Raw genomic sequence first — 18,184 nt, 5'->3', positions numbered from 1 at the left:
AGCTTCACACCATGGAAATCTCACCCCACTCTTCAGAGAGCACAGTGCTCTGCACACCTGGGTACTAATCCTGGTTCCACCACATGTGTGCTCTGTGACCTTGGGCAAGTCACTTAACTTCTCTGTGCCTCAGTTACCTCATCTGTAAAATGGGGATTAAGACTGTGAGCCCCCTGTGGGACAACCTAACTGCCTTGTAACCTCCCCAGAGCTTAGAACAGTGCATTGCACATAGTAAGCGCTTAATAAATGCCATTATTATTATTATTATTATTATTATTCTCTGTGCCTGTTACCTCATCTGTAAAATGGGGATAAGAATTTGAGCCCCATGTTGGGACTGTCCCAACCTAATTAACTTATATTACATATTATAAGTAATTAACTTATATTTCATATTATAAGTAATTAACTTATATTACTTATGTACATACATATTTATTACTCCATTTATTTATTTATTTTACTTGTACATATCTATTCTATTTATTTTATTTTGTTAATATGTTTGGTTTTGTTCTCTGTCTCCCCTTTTTAGACTGTGAGCCCACTGTTGCGTAAGGACTGTCTCTATTTGTTGCCAACTTGTACTTCCCAAGTGCTTAGTACAGAGCTGTGCACACAGTAAGCGCTCAATAAATACGATTGATTGATTGATTATATCTCCCCCTTCTAGACCGTGAGCCCACTGTTGGGTAGGGACCATCTCTATATGTTGCCAACTTGCACTTCCCAAGCGCTTAGTACAGTGGTCTGCACACAGTAAGCGCTCAATAAATACGACTGAATGAATGAATGAATGGGTGAATATCTACCCCATTGCTTAGAACAGCACTTGACATATAGTAAGCACTTAACAAGTACCATAATTATTATTAATTATTAGTAGTAAACAGTCAATAAATACCATTGATTGATTGTGCCCTCCACCATTGGGTGAGCTAGTGAAAGTCACCACAATGAACTTGGGCAAAGTTCTGCCTTAGGAGCAACTGCTTCATTCTGAGCTGGGTTCATTCATTCAGTCATATTTATTGAGCACTTACTGCATGCACAGCACTGTACTAAGCGCTTGGAAAGTACAATTCAGCAACAAATAAAGACAATCCCTACCCAATAACAGGCTCACAGTCTAGAGGATTTCAATTCTTGGTTTGGACATACTGCTTTGTTTGCCCAAAAGCGTCAGCATGAAAACAGCCCCTACAACGAACTGTTGTGTTTCATTTTGAACTTGAAAAGTTCTTACAATTGCTGATCTCGCTGGTTCTTTGACTGCTACTTATGGTGGCGATTTTGCTTTTGATGTCTCAACTCCTTCCAATTGAAAATTATCTTTTTCTCAACTGAATCAGCTGAACTATTATACCAAATATACATTTTCTAGATGGTCTATTTTTTAGCCCATTGAGAATAGCCATTTTTGGAAATGGAATTTTTTGTCAAGTTGATTTAGAGGGAAGTATTTTGAATTGCAGTGTTCGTTAAAGCGTCCCAGCTGTCAATAACTTCCTATGAAACATGAAAGAAGGAAAATGACTATGAAGGAAATGTATACAACCCTCAAATAATTTCTCAGTTGGGCTTCCAAGCTTGAAGAAAGTTATCTTGCCTCTTTCTAGCTGAGGAACTCAGAAACATTTAAAATCAAAGCCTATTTACTTATTCATTATTTTTCTTGGATATTTTAATCATTAACTAGCTTCCAGAGACTAGAATTCAGCAAGTGTTCTAGTGGATATAGAAGAGGGAGCCAGAACACATGAGGTCTTGTCCCAATTCTTCTAATGGCCTGCTGTGTAATCTTGAGCAAGTTTCCTAATCATTCTGGGCCTCGGTTTTCTCATCTGTATAATGGGGGTTACATGGACTGGGAGCCCTGCATGGAGCAAGGAATGTCTAATCCGATAATCATGCATTTACCTCAGTGTCTAAAACGTAGCAAACATTCAATAAATCTTATAAGTATTACTTATTTTTTAAATTATTAGGATTTAGTAATTAAGAGGAGCTAGTTGTATATTAAAAATATCTAGCTTCTCACGTGGTTGTCAACACACAACTAGGTATCAATCAATCAATCAATTGTATTTATTGAGCGCTTACTGTGTGCAGAGCACTGTACTAAGCACTTGGGAAGTACAAGTTGGCAACATATAGAGACAGTCCCTACCCAACAGTGGGCTTACAGTCTAAAAGGGGGAGACAGCAAAACCAAACATACTAACAGAATAAAATAAATAGAACAGATATGTAGAAGTAAAATAAATAAATAAGTAAATAGAGTATTAAATATGTACAAACATATATACATATATACCAAACTAATTAGCCTGTATCTGTCCCAGGGCTTAGTACAGTGCCTGGCACGTAGTAAGCACTTCACAGATACCATAAAAAAAAACAAACAGATCCAGGTCACAACCTTAATTCGACAGATCTCTACTACCATCACCGCTCTGGCATCCTCACTAGGGAGATTAACAAAATCAAAAGGAAGAAGCAAATGATATGAACACAACAGCAACCAGGCTTAAATGCTTTCTGTTCAACAGGTATGAAACTGTTTTGAGGCCTGAGAGATTGTGGCCTAATAAATTGATGGACCTTCTTAATGTGGAATGGTAACAGCTGGGAGGGACATGACAGAAGCTCATATAATCACGTGTGAAATTGATAGATTGAAACCAGAATAATTCTTCTACAAATCCTACTGCACTTAGGGATTAGGGATTTTGGAGGGGGAGAAAGTTGGAGTTGGAAGGAACATGATGAGTTTTGGAGCACGGACAATTGGTCCAGGATGAGTTGAGAGGGAAACCATTAAAAGTAGTTTAATCCTTATCCATGAGGATGAACAACAAAAAGGACAATCGTCCTAATTCCTCCAACTATCCTATTGTTACTTGCAGAATAATTAATCAGTCATTCAATGGTATTTTATTTAGAGAAGCAGCGTGGCTCAGTGGAAAGAGCCTGGGCTTTGGGGTCAGAGGTCATGGGTTCGAATCCCAGCTCCACCACATGTCTGCTGTGTGACCTTGGGCAAGTCACTTCACTTCTCTGAGCCTCAGTTACCTCATCTGGAAAGTGGGGCTTAAGACTGTGAGCCCCACATGGGACAACCTGATCACCTTGTATCCCCCCAGTGCTTAGAACAGTGCTTTGCACATTGTAAGTGCTTAACAAATGCCATTATTATTCATCAATCATCAATCGTATTTATTGAGCACTTACTATGTGCAGAGCACTGTACTAAGCGCTTGGAAAGTACAAATTGGCAACATATAGAGACAGTCCCTACCCAACAGTGGGCTCACAGTCTAAAAGGGGGAGACAGAGAACAAAACCAAACATACCAACAAAATAAAATAAATAGAATAGCTATGTACAAGTAAAATAAATAAATAAATAGTGTAATAAATATGTACAAACATATATACATATATACAGGTGCTGTGGGGAAGGGAAGGAGGTAAGATGGGGGGGATGGAGAGGGGGACGAGGGGGAGAGGAAGGAAGGGGCTCAGTCTGGGAAGGCCTCCTGGAGGAGGTGAGCTCTCAGCAGGGCCTTGAAGGGAGGAAGAGAGCTAGCTTAGCAGATGGGCAGAAGGAGGGCATTATATATTATATAATAATTATATAATAGACAGTAGGAAGACAGAAGGAGGGCATTATATATTATATAATAATTATATAATAGACAGTAGGAAGAAATTATTATTATTATTATTATTGAGCACTTACTGTGTAACTAAGAAAGTACAATACAATAGAATTGGTTGACGTGATCCCTGCCCACAAGGATCTTATAATTCACATGGGAAGACAGACATGAAAATAAATTACAGATAAGGGAAATAGTAGAGTATAAGGATATGTACAGAAGTGCTGTGGAGCTAGAGTGAGTATCAAAGAAATGGTATTTACTGAGTTCCATCCCAAGTGTGGTTCATTGCTCTAAACACTTCTACTTGAGGCGGGATAAAGGGATGAATGGATCATAGATAATAACAATAATGATGGTATTTGTTTGGCACATATTATGTGTCAAGCACTGTTATAATCCCTGGGGTAGATACAAGCTAATCAGTCCCTGTCCCACATGGGGTTCACAGTCTTAATCCCTATTTTACAGATGAGGTAACTGAGGTACAGAAACGTTTAAATGACTTGATCAGGGTCACACAGCCGACAAGTGGCAGAACAGGGATCTGACCCAAAAATGACATTGTTTATGTTTTTAATAAGTTGGCGCTTCCCTTATCGCTCACCTTACTCCCAGGGAGTGACCCTTGGAACTGAAGTTACAGTCACATTAATAAAACATTTTTTGGGATCCCGAGGAAAGATAACGACGATCTGGAAGAAGCATTTGTAATGATTTAGGGAATTTTGCTTCTTGGCCCATTTCAGCTGTTTTCAAGGATGCACTGTTATTACAGCATTTATTTTTTAAAAAATGCACTTTCCCAGTGCAAACAGCTCCACTTCAACCATACCGACTGTGATGCAGGGCCACTCCACAAGGCAAGGGGCTTGTTAATGCTATTCAAAATAAACATACTCAAATTTGTAGCGCTAATTACTGGTACAAACCTCTGTCAGCTTGGTGAATTTTTAATCTTATTCAGTCCAGACACCATAGCAAGATGAATCAATTCATTAAGTTTCTGTATTTCTAGATTTATAACTGAGGCAATGATGTCTAAATCCACTAGTTTATAGAAAGATAATGCTTCAAACAGTCAACAAAATGGAGTCACATCAAAGCACAATAAACCAATATTGCTCACCCTCCCCATGGGGGTTGCTACAGGATGGGAAGGGCAGTGAGATAGTCTTCTCTCTAGACCTTCCTATGTCAAGATCATAGTGCTAAGTGCTTTGTACAGTGCTCTGTACCCAGTAAGCGCTCAATAAACATGATTGAATGAATGAATGAATGAATGAATGAATGAAATCCTGACTCTCACCTACTTCTTTCCTCCTTTGAGAAAATGCTCCTCCTTCCCAATCTCTTAGTGAGATATTCAAACTTCTGGGGAAGGTAGAAGGGGCAGGGGGTGGCGAGTCAGTCCAGCAGTCATTCATTCATTCATTCAATCGTATTTATTGAGCACTTACTGGGTGCAGAGCACTGTACTAAGCGCTTGGGAAGTACAAGTTGGCAACATATAGAGACAGTCCCTACCCAACAACGGGCTCACAGTCTAGAAGGGGGAGACAGACAACAAATCCTGGCTAATCCTGGCTCTGCCAGTTGCCTGCTGTGTGACGTTGGGCAAGTCATGCAGTGGGGCTCAATGGAAAGATCACGGGCTTGGAAGTCAAAGGTCATGGGTTCAAATCCCGGCTCCACCAATGGTCAGCTGTGTGACCTTGGACAAGTCACTTAACCTCTCTGTGCCTCAGTTCCTTCCTCTGTAAAATGGGGATTAAGACTGTGAGCCCCCAGTGGGACAACCTAATCACCTTGTATCCTCCCCAGCGCTTAGAACAGTGCTTTGCATATAGTAAGTGCTTAACAAATGCCATCATTATTATTGTTCTCTGTGTCCTTGTAAAATGGGGATTCGATGCTAGTATTCCCTCCTACTTAAGACTGTGAGCCTCATGTGGGACAGGGACTGTGTCCAACTTGATTAACTTCTATCTACCCCAGGATTTAGAACAGTGCTTGACACATATAAGCACTTGGCAAATACAATATTATAACTGTAATGATAATAATGATGATTATAATAAAGTAATAGTTGAGTGCTTATTGTGTGCAGAGCATTGCACTAAGCACTTGGTAGAGAACACTAAAGTAGGTATGATCCCTGCCTTCAAGGAGCTTGAGGCTCTCATGATCCTTGTAGTGAGGGTGCTTCAGGGGACTCATTTTGAAAAATATCAAAATACCTCTCTGCTTCACTGTAAAATGTAAATCAAATGCTCTATAAATAAACACTAATTCTTAAGGAATCTTTACACCTCTCTAGTCCCAGCAAGCTAGCTCACACCGCCCCAGTCATCCAGATTTTTAACCACATTTTTGGCTCATTTCAATCCCGGCCGGAGATTTATACCTCAGCCTGACCCAAGCTGCTATGGGAGAGGTGGATGGCTTCACCCCTACAGACAGAATCAATCACCACTCCTCTCCAGTTAGCACTGTCTTTCGGTAATGTTGGCCCAACTTTTCCCTAATAGCATTTGTAATTGTTAAATCCTTTCTCTGTGATGCACATTGCACTAAGCACTTGGATAGACATAAGGTAATCAAGTCCCTCCTTGGATTCAAGTTTAAGTAGGAAGGAAGACAGGTATTGGATCCCCATTTTACAGATGAGGAAACTGAGAAGGCCTTATTCCATTCAGGCAGTTTTGAGTGATATTCCAGGAACTCACCCTTTCTGGCCTACATTTCGATGAGAGAGTCATTGAATTTGCCTCCAAGTTCCCTTTACCCAGTTTGATATAACTTTGACTTTTTGCCATAAAAATTTGGATGGGCCTGCTAGATTTAAGGATTTAGATTTTAGATTTCGGGAAGCAGCGTGGCTCAGTGGAAAGAGCACGGGCTTTGGAGTCAGAGGTCATGGGTTCAAATCCCAGCTCCGCCACTTGTCAGCCGTGTGACTTTGGGAAAGTCACTTTAATTCTCTGTGCCTTAGTTCCCTCATCTGTAAAATGGGGATTAAGACTGTGAGCCCCCTGTGGGACAACCTGATCACCTTGTAACCTCCCCAGCGCTTAGAACAGTGCTTTGCACATGGTAAGCACTTAATAAATGCCATTATTATTATTATTATTATTATCCTTGAGGACAAGGATTGTCTCTACTTATTCTATTGTACTTTTCCAAGGGCTTGGTTTAATGGTCTGTAATCTCTGTTTTTATATTTGTCAGATTCTCAATGGAGTAATCCTAATCAACTGTTTAATAATAATAACAATTGTGGTACTTGTTAAGCACTTACTATGTGCAAAGCACTGTTCTAATAATAATAATAATAATGATGGCATTTATTAAGCACTTATGTGCAGAGCACTGTTCTAAGCGCTGGGGAGGTTACAAGGCAATCAGCTTGTCCCACAGGGAGCTCACAGGCTTAATCCCCATTTTACAGATGAGGTAACTGAGCCACAGAGAAGTTAAGTGACTTGCCCAATGTCACACAGCTGACAATTGGCAGATCCAGGTTACAGATGAGTTAACTGAGGCATAGAGAAGTGAGGCAGGTTGCCCAAGGTCACACAGCAGACAAGTGGCAGAGCCGGAATTAGAACCCACATCCTCTGACTCCCAAGGCTGGGCTCTTGCCACTAGGCCATGCTGCTTCTTTAGAAATATTCTTCATAGGTCTTGCAGAATTAGACTCTAAATCAGTTTATATAATGGGAAGGATTGTAGATTGTCTGGGGTCCATAGCCTTGGGCTTTACTATTTCCCTATCCTTGGCTCAGAGGAAAGAGCACGGGCTTGGGAGTCAGAGGTCATGGGTTCAAATCCCGGCTCTGTCAGTTGTCAGCTGTGTGACTTTGGGTAAGTCACTTAACATCTCTGTGTCTCAGTTACCTCATCTGTAAAACAGGGATCAAGACTGTGAGCCCCATTTGGGACAAACTGATTACCTTGTTCAATCAATCAATCAATCAATCAATCAATCAATCATATTTATTGAGCGCTTACTGTGTGCAGAGCACTGTACTAAGCACTTGGGAAGTACAAGTTGGCAACATATAGAGACAGTCCCTACCCAACAGTGGGCTCACAGTCTAAAAGGGGGAGACAGAGAACAAAACCAAACATACTAACAAAATAAAATAAATAGAATAGATATGTGCTTAGAACAGTGCTTGGCACATAGTAAGTGCTTATCAAATGTCATTATTATCATCTCCTCCACTAGACTATAAGCTCCTTGTGGACAGGGATCATGTATACCAACTCTATTGTATTATACCTTCCCAAGTGCTTAGGGTAACACTCTGTACATAGTAAACACTCCATAAATGCCATTGATGGATTGATTGAGGTTTGAGATGGAGTTCCCCTACTAAAATGGCTCAAAAATGCAGTGAGAGAGGAAACTCCCCTGAGTAAATGGAAAGGTGATAGTGGAGTGTTAATTCTAATTCTGTTTTGGGTTTCAGTTTTAATCAATTTGTGGCATGTTGGTTTTCAGTTCAGTCCAACCAAAGTCAACAGCAGTAAGTCATTCAATCACGAGCTGGAGATGTGAAATCCTTGAGCCTTTGCTGCGATTTCCAGCTCTTCACAACGTTTCATTCCACTGAAAATTTATGGCATTTAACTCCTTGGCAATTCTCATTTCTACTGTATCGCCATTATTGCTCAGATACTGTAACCTTGTAACACTAATAAGAGGTGCTTCTGTAATTCTGTAGCACTGAGCCCATTTTAATATTGTACAGAAATGCTCTGGGCATGTCAATCCCCTCCTCAAAAATCTCCAGAGGTTGCCTATAAACCTACAAATCAAGCAAAAACTCCTCACTCTCGGCTTCAAGGCTGTCCATCACCTCACCCCCTCCTACCTCACCTCCCTTCTCTCATCCTACAGCCCAGCCTGCACCCTCCACTCCTCTGCCGCTAACCTCCTCACTGGGCCTCATTCTCGCCTATCCCGCCATCGACCCCTGGTCCACGTCCTTCCCTTGGCCTGGAATGCCCTCCCTCCACACATCCTCCAAGCTAGCTGTCTTCCTCCCTTCAAAGCCCTACTGAAAGCTCACCTCCTCCAGGAGGCCTTCCCACACTGAGCCCCCTTTTTCCTCTCCTTCTCCCCATCCCCCCCACTGCCCTACCTCCTTCCCCTCCCCACAGCACTTGTATATATTTGTACAGATTTACTACTCTGTTTATCTTGTACATATTTACTATTCTATTTATTTTGTTAATGATGTGCATATAGCTATAATTCTATTTATTCTGACGATTTTGACACCTGTCTACATGTTTTGTTTTGTTGTCTATCTCCCCCTTCTAGACTATGAGCCCGTTGTTGCATAGGGTACATCTCTATATTGCCGACTTTTACTTCCCCTGCGCTTAGTACAGTGCTGTGCACACAGTAAGCGCTAAATAAATATGATTGAATGAATGAATGAATATTGGCAGTAATAAAGTGGCATCAATCAATCAATCATATTTGTTAAGCTCTAAGCGCTTAATAGAGCACAGCAAAACAATACAATAGACAAATTCCTGGCATTATATCAAAGTTAGCCTGAGGCCAGATTACAAACTGGGAAAGCCCAAGGAAGAGAACTGGAAATTGTTTGTGAAATTTTTATTGCCATTAATCCCATCCAGGAGACTGGAGACAAGCCTTATTTGAGCAGTGTAACCTTTAGTTTTTCCCAATTATTCAGTAAAGTTAGAGTCAACTTGTGCATATACACAGCTGCCCTTCATTTTCGAAGATGATGGTTATGGTGAAATTCTACCCTCGCATACTGATGGGTGACTGAAACTCTATTCCACATTGTAGGAATGCAAAATTACCCCTTCTGTTAATGGAAATAGGACTTCCAGTCCCATTGGAGACTCCTGGGGGTCATTCTGTCCTTTTATTGATGAAAATCAGCCAACCAGTGATAATTTTTTGAGGGCTTACTGGTCTGCGGAGCACCATGCTAAGTGCTTTGGGGAATATAATACAACAGCTGGTAGCCACAATCCCTGCCCAAAAGAAGCTTACAGTCTACAACAGCGAGAAGCAGCGTCGCTTAGTGGAAAGAGCATGGGCTTGAGAGTCAGAGGTCATGGGTTCTAATCCCAGCTCCACCACTTGTCTGCTCTGTGACCTTGGGCAAGCCCCTTAATTTCTCTGTGCCTCAGTTCCCTCATCTGTAAAATGGGGATCAAGACTGTGAGCCTCACTTGGGACAACCTAATTACCTTGTATGTATCCCAGCGCTTAGAACAGGGCTTGGCACATAGTAAGCACTTAACAAATACCATCATGATCATCATCGTTATTATTATTACAACAGGAGACAAACATTAAAGTAGATTAAGGCTAAGGGAAATAGTAGAATATAGGGATAGTTACAGAAGTATTGTGGGGCTGAGTTGAGTAGCAAAATGCTTAAGGGATATACAGCCATGTGCATAAATGATGCAGAGGGGAAGGCGGATAGGATGGATATTAAAACAAATTACATTAGGGGAAATGGCAGAGTATAGGGATATATACATAAATTCTGTGGGTCTGGGGTGGGGCAAGCATCAAAGAGCTTAGGGTGTACCCATTCAAGGCCATACGTGATGCAGAGTGGGTAAATTAGAGTTTAGTCGGAGAAGGCCTCTTGGAAGGGATATTAAGGCTTTGAAGAGAGTAGAGTGGTGGGCCATACAATATGACCAGGAGGGAATACCAGGCCAGAGCGAGGACATGGGCAGAGATCAGTGGCGAGACCAATCAGCTCAGAGTACAGTGAGAAGTTCAGCATTGGAAGAGCAAAATGTAGTGGTGTTACAGTAGGAGATTAGTGAGGTAAATTGGATGCAGGAGTCATTTCTTCCCAAAGAGAGAGCTAAACTTCCAGAACCTCCTCAAATAATATGTTCAGCAGCAGCAAAGACATGTTCTGAATCTGATTCCATGAATCTGGGGAAACATTTGGGAGAGGAAGATGCACCATATTGAGTGACCTCATTTTTTCTCTTTTTTCTATTATAAAAAGGCTCAGGTTGAAGCCAAGAAAGAACATGAAGGTGCGGTGCAGTTGCTAGAGGTAAGCACAAGCCCTCTTGTCTCTGAAAACCGTGGCTGAACAGGCAGGGGTTTAGAGCCATGCCACATAGATTTTCCTTCTCTACCAATATGGTGTTTTCAACTATAAAGCCTGTCATTCATTCCCTGGTTGGCATTTACCTCCTTATTAGCTCACAGAGTTTACGTAATTACCAATAGCCTTCCAAGCAAGCTTACCTGAAAAAGTTACAGATAATGGGTTAATTTTGAACAAACATCTAGAAATTCGGAGAGAACACTTCCTCTGCGATTGAATAAGAGGCAGTCGACAGAATGGAAGGAGGGCAAATTTGCAGCTTAAATAAAGCATCATCAATATCACTAGGTACTAAGAACCCACCACACCATACAAAGCGAATGAAATAGGAGTCACCTCTGCCTTTAGAGATGGTCCAATCTTACTGAGGATCTGCGATGGAGTAGCCCTTTTGTCCGTTTAACAAATGCGTCCAGAGATTTGGGGCGGCTTGATGAGGGAGGGGTAAGCCTGGAAGGGCTGGACTTCAGTCTTTTTTAAGCTTTCCTTGATGTTATGGATTTTGGTTGGCCAGTTGGTGAGTGCCACCTACCTCCCGCCCTCTTGGAAAAGGAAACGCTTTCTCAGTCGAGATTCATGACCTTTACCACCCCCTCTCCAACACGCCTCTCTCTCCACTCTCCTTGCTCTGCTCTCTGCCTTACATAATGGATGGGCATTAATGAGCCACAAACTGTTCCCTAAATGTCTAAGACAAATGTCACGCAAGTTGAGAACCAATTAGCGCCTTTGCGATTATACATAAATTCATCAAAGGAGTAATATCTAGAAAGAGACCCATCTGGGACCACCTGGGGAAACCCAGTAAGGAAGGCCACGGCCTGTGTTGACACAGGGAAGCTTTTCTCCTTTCTGTCCAGTCTTCAATCGATAGGCACACCTGTTCAGACCAGATCAGGGCACTTCTCCTTCGCCCCATGGGATTTGGGGTGATTTATAAAATAAATATTTGTTTCTCTCAGTTGCCCTGCAGGCCTTTTCCTCCCACAGGAAAAGGTCTAGTCATTATCATCATATATATTGGAATTGATTTTTAAACACATATAAGGGAATGAGGCCCCTTTCAGAAGTGTGGGATAAATTGAAGGGGAAAACTAGGAAAAGGAAAAAAAGAAGTGGTTATTTATTGCTGTGGAAAAATAATCCAAACCTCTCCTGCTTAGACGAACCCTCTGCCCCCTTGACTTGAGTAGACCTCCCAGTGAAAATATACTGCTTCTTTTTCCCAGCGCATTAAAGCCTATTAATTTTCTCATTTGTGTTGGTTTACTCTGCCTTTTGAGATTCAAGCTCAGCTGAAGTATTGATTTTTGTTTTACTATCCTACAGTGTGGTTGGCAGTGCATGCTTTTACATGTGGTAACTGTTTTATTGTATTTTGTTTTGAAAGGGGAACATAATCCAGATGTGTTCAGAACTGTTTTCTATTTATTTCTTTATCCCATCTCTCTGTTACTGTGTCTTGTCGGAATTGGGTTGCTTTGCTCTCCATCCAGAACACCTTGGACAGCATGCAGGTATTTTAGGGCATAACTTTTTCCCTTATACCAGGGTGTGTGCTTTGCTGTGCTTTCTTCACGCATGGGATCCATGCTTGCCTTTGTTTCCTGAGCCTGCTCAACATTTCTCCACCCAGGAGCTGGAGAGGGGGACCTTATGATTCCAATGACTGGGTACTCTCTTAATGTGTCGGCAGCCCTATTGTCATGGTATGTTGCATGGTGGAAGTTGATGGGTTGGGCTAGAAGCATGTTGAACCACAGTTTAGACGGCCTCCCTTGAAGCTACAACTGTAGCATTTTAAGAAGATGTGAGCCACACAGTGGAATTAATTGAAATTATTGAGCACTTACTCTGTGCCGAGCACTGTGCCAAAGCTTCTCTCCTCTGAGAAGGCCCAGGAAATGTGGCTTGTCATTTTGTGCAGGGTCGCAACTTTCAGGTTCTGTGAGTTTCCTCTGAATTCAGATGATTCATTCATGCATTCAATCGTATTTATTGAGCGCTTACTGTGTGCAGAGCACTGTACTAAGCGCTTGGGAAGTACAAGTCATCAACATGTAGAGATGGTCCTACCCAACAACGGGCTCTGCAGATGGAAAAGGAAATTTCAGGACTCACCTTCTCCCAGCCTGGTACCTAAGAGCTGGTCACTATGGCCATAGGTTGTCTAATGCAAACATGAAAGTGCAGGCTTTTAGAAGAACCTGGTTTGTAATTCATCTGAATTCAACCACTTCGCCTGAAAAGTTGTCCCTTTTGTTTGATGTCAGCCTTGTGAAATCAGCACATGTTGATCATCCTTGATATTACAAGTGCCAATTGGTAACATTTAGAGGGAGCAAGGACATACCCCATGAAGTGTTTCTGGACCATGGAGTTTTGACAAGGTCCCTAGTTTTGCAAATGGTTTACTATTTAGAGTAGCATGGCTCAGTGGAAAGAGCCCGGACTTTGGGGTCAGAGGTCATGGGTTCAAACCCCGGCTCCGCCAATTGTCAGCTGTGTGACTTTGGGCAAGTCACTTAACTTCTCTGTGCCTCAGTTCCCTCATCTGTAAAATGGGGATTAAGACTGTGAGCCCCCCTTGGGACAACCTGATCACGTTGTTATCTCCCCAGCGCTTCTCCCTATCTCACAGGGGTATGGGGGGAGATATGGTGAAAAAATTGATGTGAGAACAGTTTCAAAACATAAAAAATTGTATTACAAATCACATCTTCCACCATCTTCTTCCTCTTGCACATGATCTTCCCCTGGCTTGGAACTCCTTCCTGCCCCAAATCAGGCAGACCACAGCTCTCTTCATTTCATTCATTCATTCATTCATTCATTCAGTTGTATTTATTGAGCGCTTACTGTGTGCAGAGCACTGTACTAAGTGCTTGGGAAGTACAAGTCAGCAACATATAGAGACGGTCCCAACCCAGCAACGGGCTCACAGTCTAGAACGGGGAGACAGAGAGCAAAACAAAACATATGGACAGGTGTCAAGTCATTAGAATAAATAGAAGTAAAATAGAAGTAAAGCTAGGTGCACATCATTAACAAAATAAATAGAATAGTAAATATGTACAAGTAAGAGTAGCCCTCCTAAAACACTACCTTCTCCAACAAAATGTCGCCAATAAATTTGCCTATGCCCTAAATCGTAAAATGCTGTTATCCATCTCTACCATTTATGAATTTATGTATATCCTTCCTCAGCTCTCATGTATAAATGTTTAATTATTTTGACCATAATTTGTAAATTTATTTTATGTTTGTTTCCCCCAATATGTGTGAGGTTCTTGGGAGCAGGGAACTGGTGATTTCTTTACTTGTTACTTCCCGAGAGCCTAGAACAGTACAGAGCACTGAGTGGACACAATAAAATCTTGTAGCATTTTCTGTAGTGCCATTTTTTGAGCACCCACTTGGCGTGGTATACTGCACTAAGCACTTGGGAAGTATAGCATAACAACGTGACAGGTCCCCTGCCCACAGAGAGCTTACACTCTAATGGAGAAAACAAACATCAAGGGATGTAAGCGCCTAGTGGGCTGAGATCATGTCTATTGTATTGCACTCTTCCAAGCACTTAGTACAGTGTTTTGCACACAGTAAGCACTCAATAAATACCATTGATTTATTATTTGCAACTACTGCTACTAAATCAGGGAAGACTTCGATTGGAAGAGCATGTGTGGAGAGCAATATGTGCAGTTACCAAGTTGAAGGACTGGTTTTTAACAGCACTGGGACTTGTGGGTTTGAAGTTTCTCACCTGTCAGTGATAAGAGATATTTTGGTATCCATTGCTGGAATCAGAATTCAGCTGGTCGAGTGCTTGCTTTTCTGTAATGCCCAGTTAGTATGCATGAACGTGCCACCTTGGGGAATCCAAAGCAAAAATATGGTGCTAGGGAGGAGTTCAGAGTTAATCTTCCTCTTTGGTATCTGTTTTCAAAGGACTTAGTCTCACTGAGAAAAGTCTGTTTTAACAAAAGGACAGTGCTGCAATCAATCAATAATACGTACTGAACGCTTACTTTGTGGAGCACTGTTCTAAGCTCTGAGGGAGTACAGTGGAATTAGTCTATGAGAGTAAGATAAGTATTCTCTCCCATTCCAGAGTCCATGTCTTCCCAGCCCCCACATTAAACCAAGAGAGTAGACAGCTGGTGAGAGATAGGCAGATAGGGAGGGAATTTGGGACTATGGATATTGCTAAGGATTCTCCAAGAATTCTGCTATCCATCCCTGGTTAGTTCCCCGTTAGAATCTTCAATTTAGCGATGGCAACAACAGCAGTTTCATTTAAGGGTCTTTAATAACAATGGTATTTATTAAGTGCTTAACAGGTGTCAGGCACTGTATTCTTTCATTCATTCAATCATATTTATTGTGTGCTTACTGTGTGCAGAGCACTGTACTAAGCGCTTGGGAAGTTCAAGTTGGCCACATATAGAGATGGTCCGTACCCAACAGCGGGCTCACAGTCTAGAAGGGGGAGACAGAGAACAAAACAAAACATATTAACAAAATAAAATAAATAGAATAAATATGTATAAATAAATAAGTAGAGTAATAAATCCATACAAACATATATACATATATACAGGTGCTGTGGGGAGGGGAAGGAGGTAAGGCGGGGGGAGGGGGAGGAGGGGGAGAAGAAATTCAATCGTATTGAGTGCTTACTGTGTGCAGAGCACTGTACTAAGTCCTTGGGAAGTACAAGTTGGGAATTTGTAGAAACGGTCCCTACTCAACAATGGGCTCACAGTCTAGAAGGGGGAGACAGACAACAAAACCAAACCTGTAGACAGGTGTCAAAGTCGTCAGAACAAATAGAATTAAAACTATATCCAGTGTGCAAGATAGTCAGATCCCACGTGGGGGTCATAGTACCCATAGTACTCAGAGAAGCTGTACCCATAGTACTCAGAGAAGCTGCATGGCTCAGTGGAAAGAACATGGGCTTTGGAGTCAGAGGTCATGGGTTCAAATCCAGGCTCTGCCAACTGTCAGCTGTGTGACCATGGGCAAGTCACGTAACTTCTCTGGGCCTCAGTTACCTCATCTGTAAAATGGGAATTAATACTGTGAGCCCCACATGGGACAACCTAATCACCTTGTAACCTCCCCAGTGCTTAGAATAGTGCTTTGCACATAGTAAGTGCTTAATAAATGCCATTATTATTATTATTATTATTATACAAGTAGGAGGGAAAACAGATATTGTATCCCCATTTGGCAGGTGAGGGAACTGAGGTACAGGGAAGTTAAGTGACTTGCCCAGGGTCACACAACAGGTATATGGCAGAGCTGGAAATAGAATCCAGGTTCTCTGACTCTGAGGCCTGCAATCCTTCCACTAGGCTTCTCAAAATAAGCCCTGTGAGAAAAGCCGTTGAAATGAATTCAACTGGGTTCTTTTAACCTCACATAATACTGGGCAAGTATTATCATTACTTGAAGATGGCCAGATGGGACCAAAAGGATGTTCAAACTTGTCAGATCGTGTTGTTCTCTCACCTACTCATCCTCAATTTTCCCTTTAGTCTGCATGGATCTTGTGAGTACATTAGAGCTGAGTTGGCCTTTTACAAAGCCATCTGTTTTGCCTGTATATACTTCCATTGTTATTTGAGGATTTTTCCCAATATTTGTGCTTCAGTTGCCTCTCTCCCAATCCTGATCCATCTGATTCTGTAGCAGGGAAATTGGCAAGCTCTTTTCTGACCTTGACCTCACTATTGCTTGTTTGACCAAACTTTGGTGATGCCGTATGCAACTTTCAAATATTTTAGGAGCCCTTCCTTACCAAAATAGGTTTCTATTATGCCCTGCCAACTTGGGAGGTGGAAAAGATTTACCCCACAAGATGTGTCCATTCATTAATGTGGCCTTCCAAGTCTTTGAAGAGGTTTCCCCAATGCACCCGGTGACAATTTCTAGACCGGTCTATTAGGATCTTGGCTGTTACTCGCTGCAGTGTCCTTGCTGTTCCTCTAATTCTTAAAGACTCCATTTATAGGAGTGATGTCCACTCGAAATGGTGGTTCTGCTTGGGTTGGGAAAGCCAAGAACACACTGTCCGGTTGCCTTCTCCAGACCTAAGGCTCTCTTCTTGTGCTGGAGAACTTTCTTTTACATAAAATGGCATAAGAGATGGGTGGGGAGGCTTTGATTCTGTCTCCTTTCTTTGTCAAGACTCCTCCTTCTATCTTCTGATCTCATCCTGAATGGCAACGACATCTTTATACATTCTTTTCTTTGAAGATCGCCAAAACTTGGGAAACATAAATGCATGCAAACTAGAATCCCCCTTATAGGCTTGCCATATCAAGGAAGCCAAAACCAGTTTATAAAATAATGGGGGCTGTCTCCTGTATGCTTCTTGAAGGGTGGAACCTAGACTCCTACTCTTATTCTATACTTCCATCCATGTCTTACAGTGCCCCTATTCACATTAGTTGTTTAATAAACGTGAACATGAATGAGTGAATGAACATTTAAGGCAGAGTACATAGGTCCAAGTATTCACACCCTTCATTTGACCTCAGCCTTCCTCAGATTGCCAGTTTTGGAGAGAAAAAACTGTTGCATAGCTGATCTGATTTTTAGAGTTAATGTCTCTTAGGAAAGGTGGGGTGAGAGAGGAAGAAGACAAGTGAGTTGAGACAGAAGAGGGGCTTTGCAGTTAATATACAGAAGACTGAATTCTGATTCTGTGTCTACTTCTAACTAGGCTGGTGCCTAGGTGTAAAGAACATCCTCTTTGATAAAATAAGGACCCAAATCCCTGCAGGTTACTGGCTTCCCCCCAGTTTTCTGCAAACCGCATCTCTTGGCAGATATGATCCTGAATAGAATAAGAATAGCCTCGGCCCCTCCATAGCAGAAAAGCCAAGGAATCTGATGAACGAATGAAAGAACAAGCAAATCTTAGAAACATTGCTGGGTTTTGTTTTCCTTCTATATTTATAAATACCCTTAGCCAAATTTGCAAGTCGTTGCTGTTTGCTCCAATTATAGCTTATTTGTCTGATGACTTTGCCATATGTTCCCCACACTTTGGGATGTTAACAGATTCACGAGCAGCAGCTCAGTATTTCACAATACTGCAGGTGGTTGCCATTCGTTAGCCAAGACCTTTTCAGGCAGCCTAAAGAGTGATTTCCAGCATAAGGTTGTATTGGATTTATGAGTCCCACCCCACCCAGTTTACCGACTGAACAACAGTGGCAATCCTTTGAACTTCTTAAATAACTTTTGACATCCAAATCAACCGGCTCAGGCAGGAGCAAGAGATTGGTTAAAAACATCCACATAATTTGAGAAAAAAAATTCCAAGCCACTATCGACAGCTCTTACTTACATTCCC

At 41.8% G+C, this 18,184-nt stretch overlaps 1 protein-coding gene across 13 annotated transcripts in view; it reads left to right on the top strand.

The window, feature by feature from the left end:
• RIMBP2 (RIMS binding protein 2) overlaps positions 1-18,184 on the top strand; it is a 440,277-nt gene that overhangs the window by 316,080 nt on the left and 106,013 nt on the right. For 9 of the 13 annotated variants that reach the window (XM_038762562.1, XM_038762559.1, XM_038762555.1 and 6 more), the window contains 2 exons: positions 10,705-10,755; positions 12,309-12,329. In XM_038762562.1, coding sequence (XP_038618490.1) covers positions 10,705-10,755; positions 12,309-12,329 — 72 coding nt within the window. The remainder of the gene's footprint in view (positions 1-10,704; positions 10,756-12,308; positions 12,330-18,184) is intronic. The other 4 variants (XM_038762556.1, XM_038762566.1, XM_038762564.1 and 1 more) reach the window with 1 other exon arrangement.

The sequence above is a fragment of the Tachyglossus aculeatus genome, chromosome 21, assembly GCF_015852505.1.
Source record: "Tachyglossus aculeatus isolate mTacAcu1 chromosome 21, mTacAcu1.pri, whole genome shotgun sequence".
Classification (NCBI taxonomy): domain Eukaryota; kingdom Metazoa; phylum Chordata; class Mammalia; order Monotremata; family Tachyglossidae; genus Tachyglossus; species Tachyglossus aculeatus.
The sequence above is the reverse complement of the archived record's forward strand: the minus strand, read 5'-3'. Positions and strand labels throughout refer to the sequence as shown.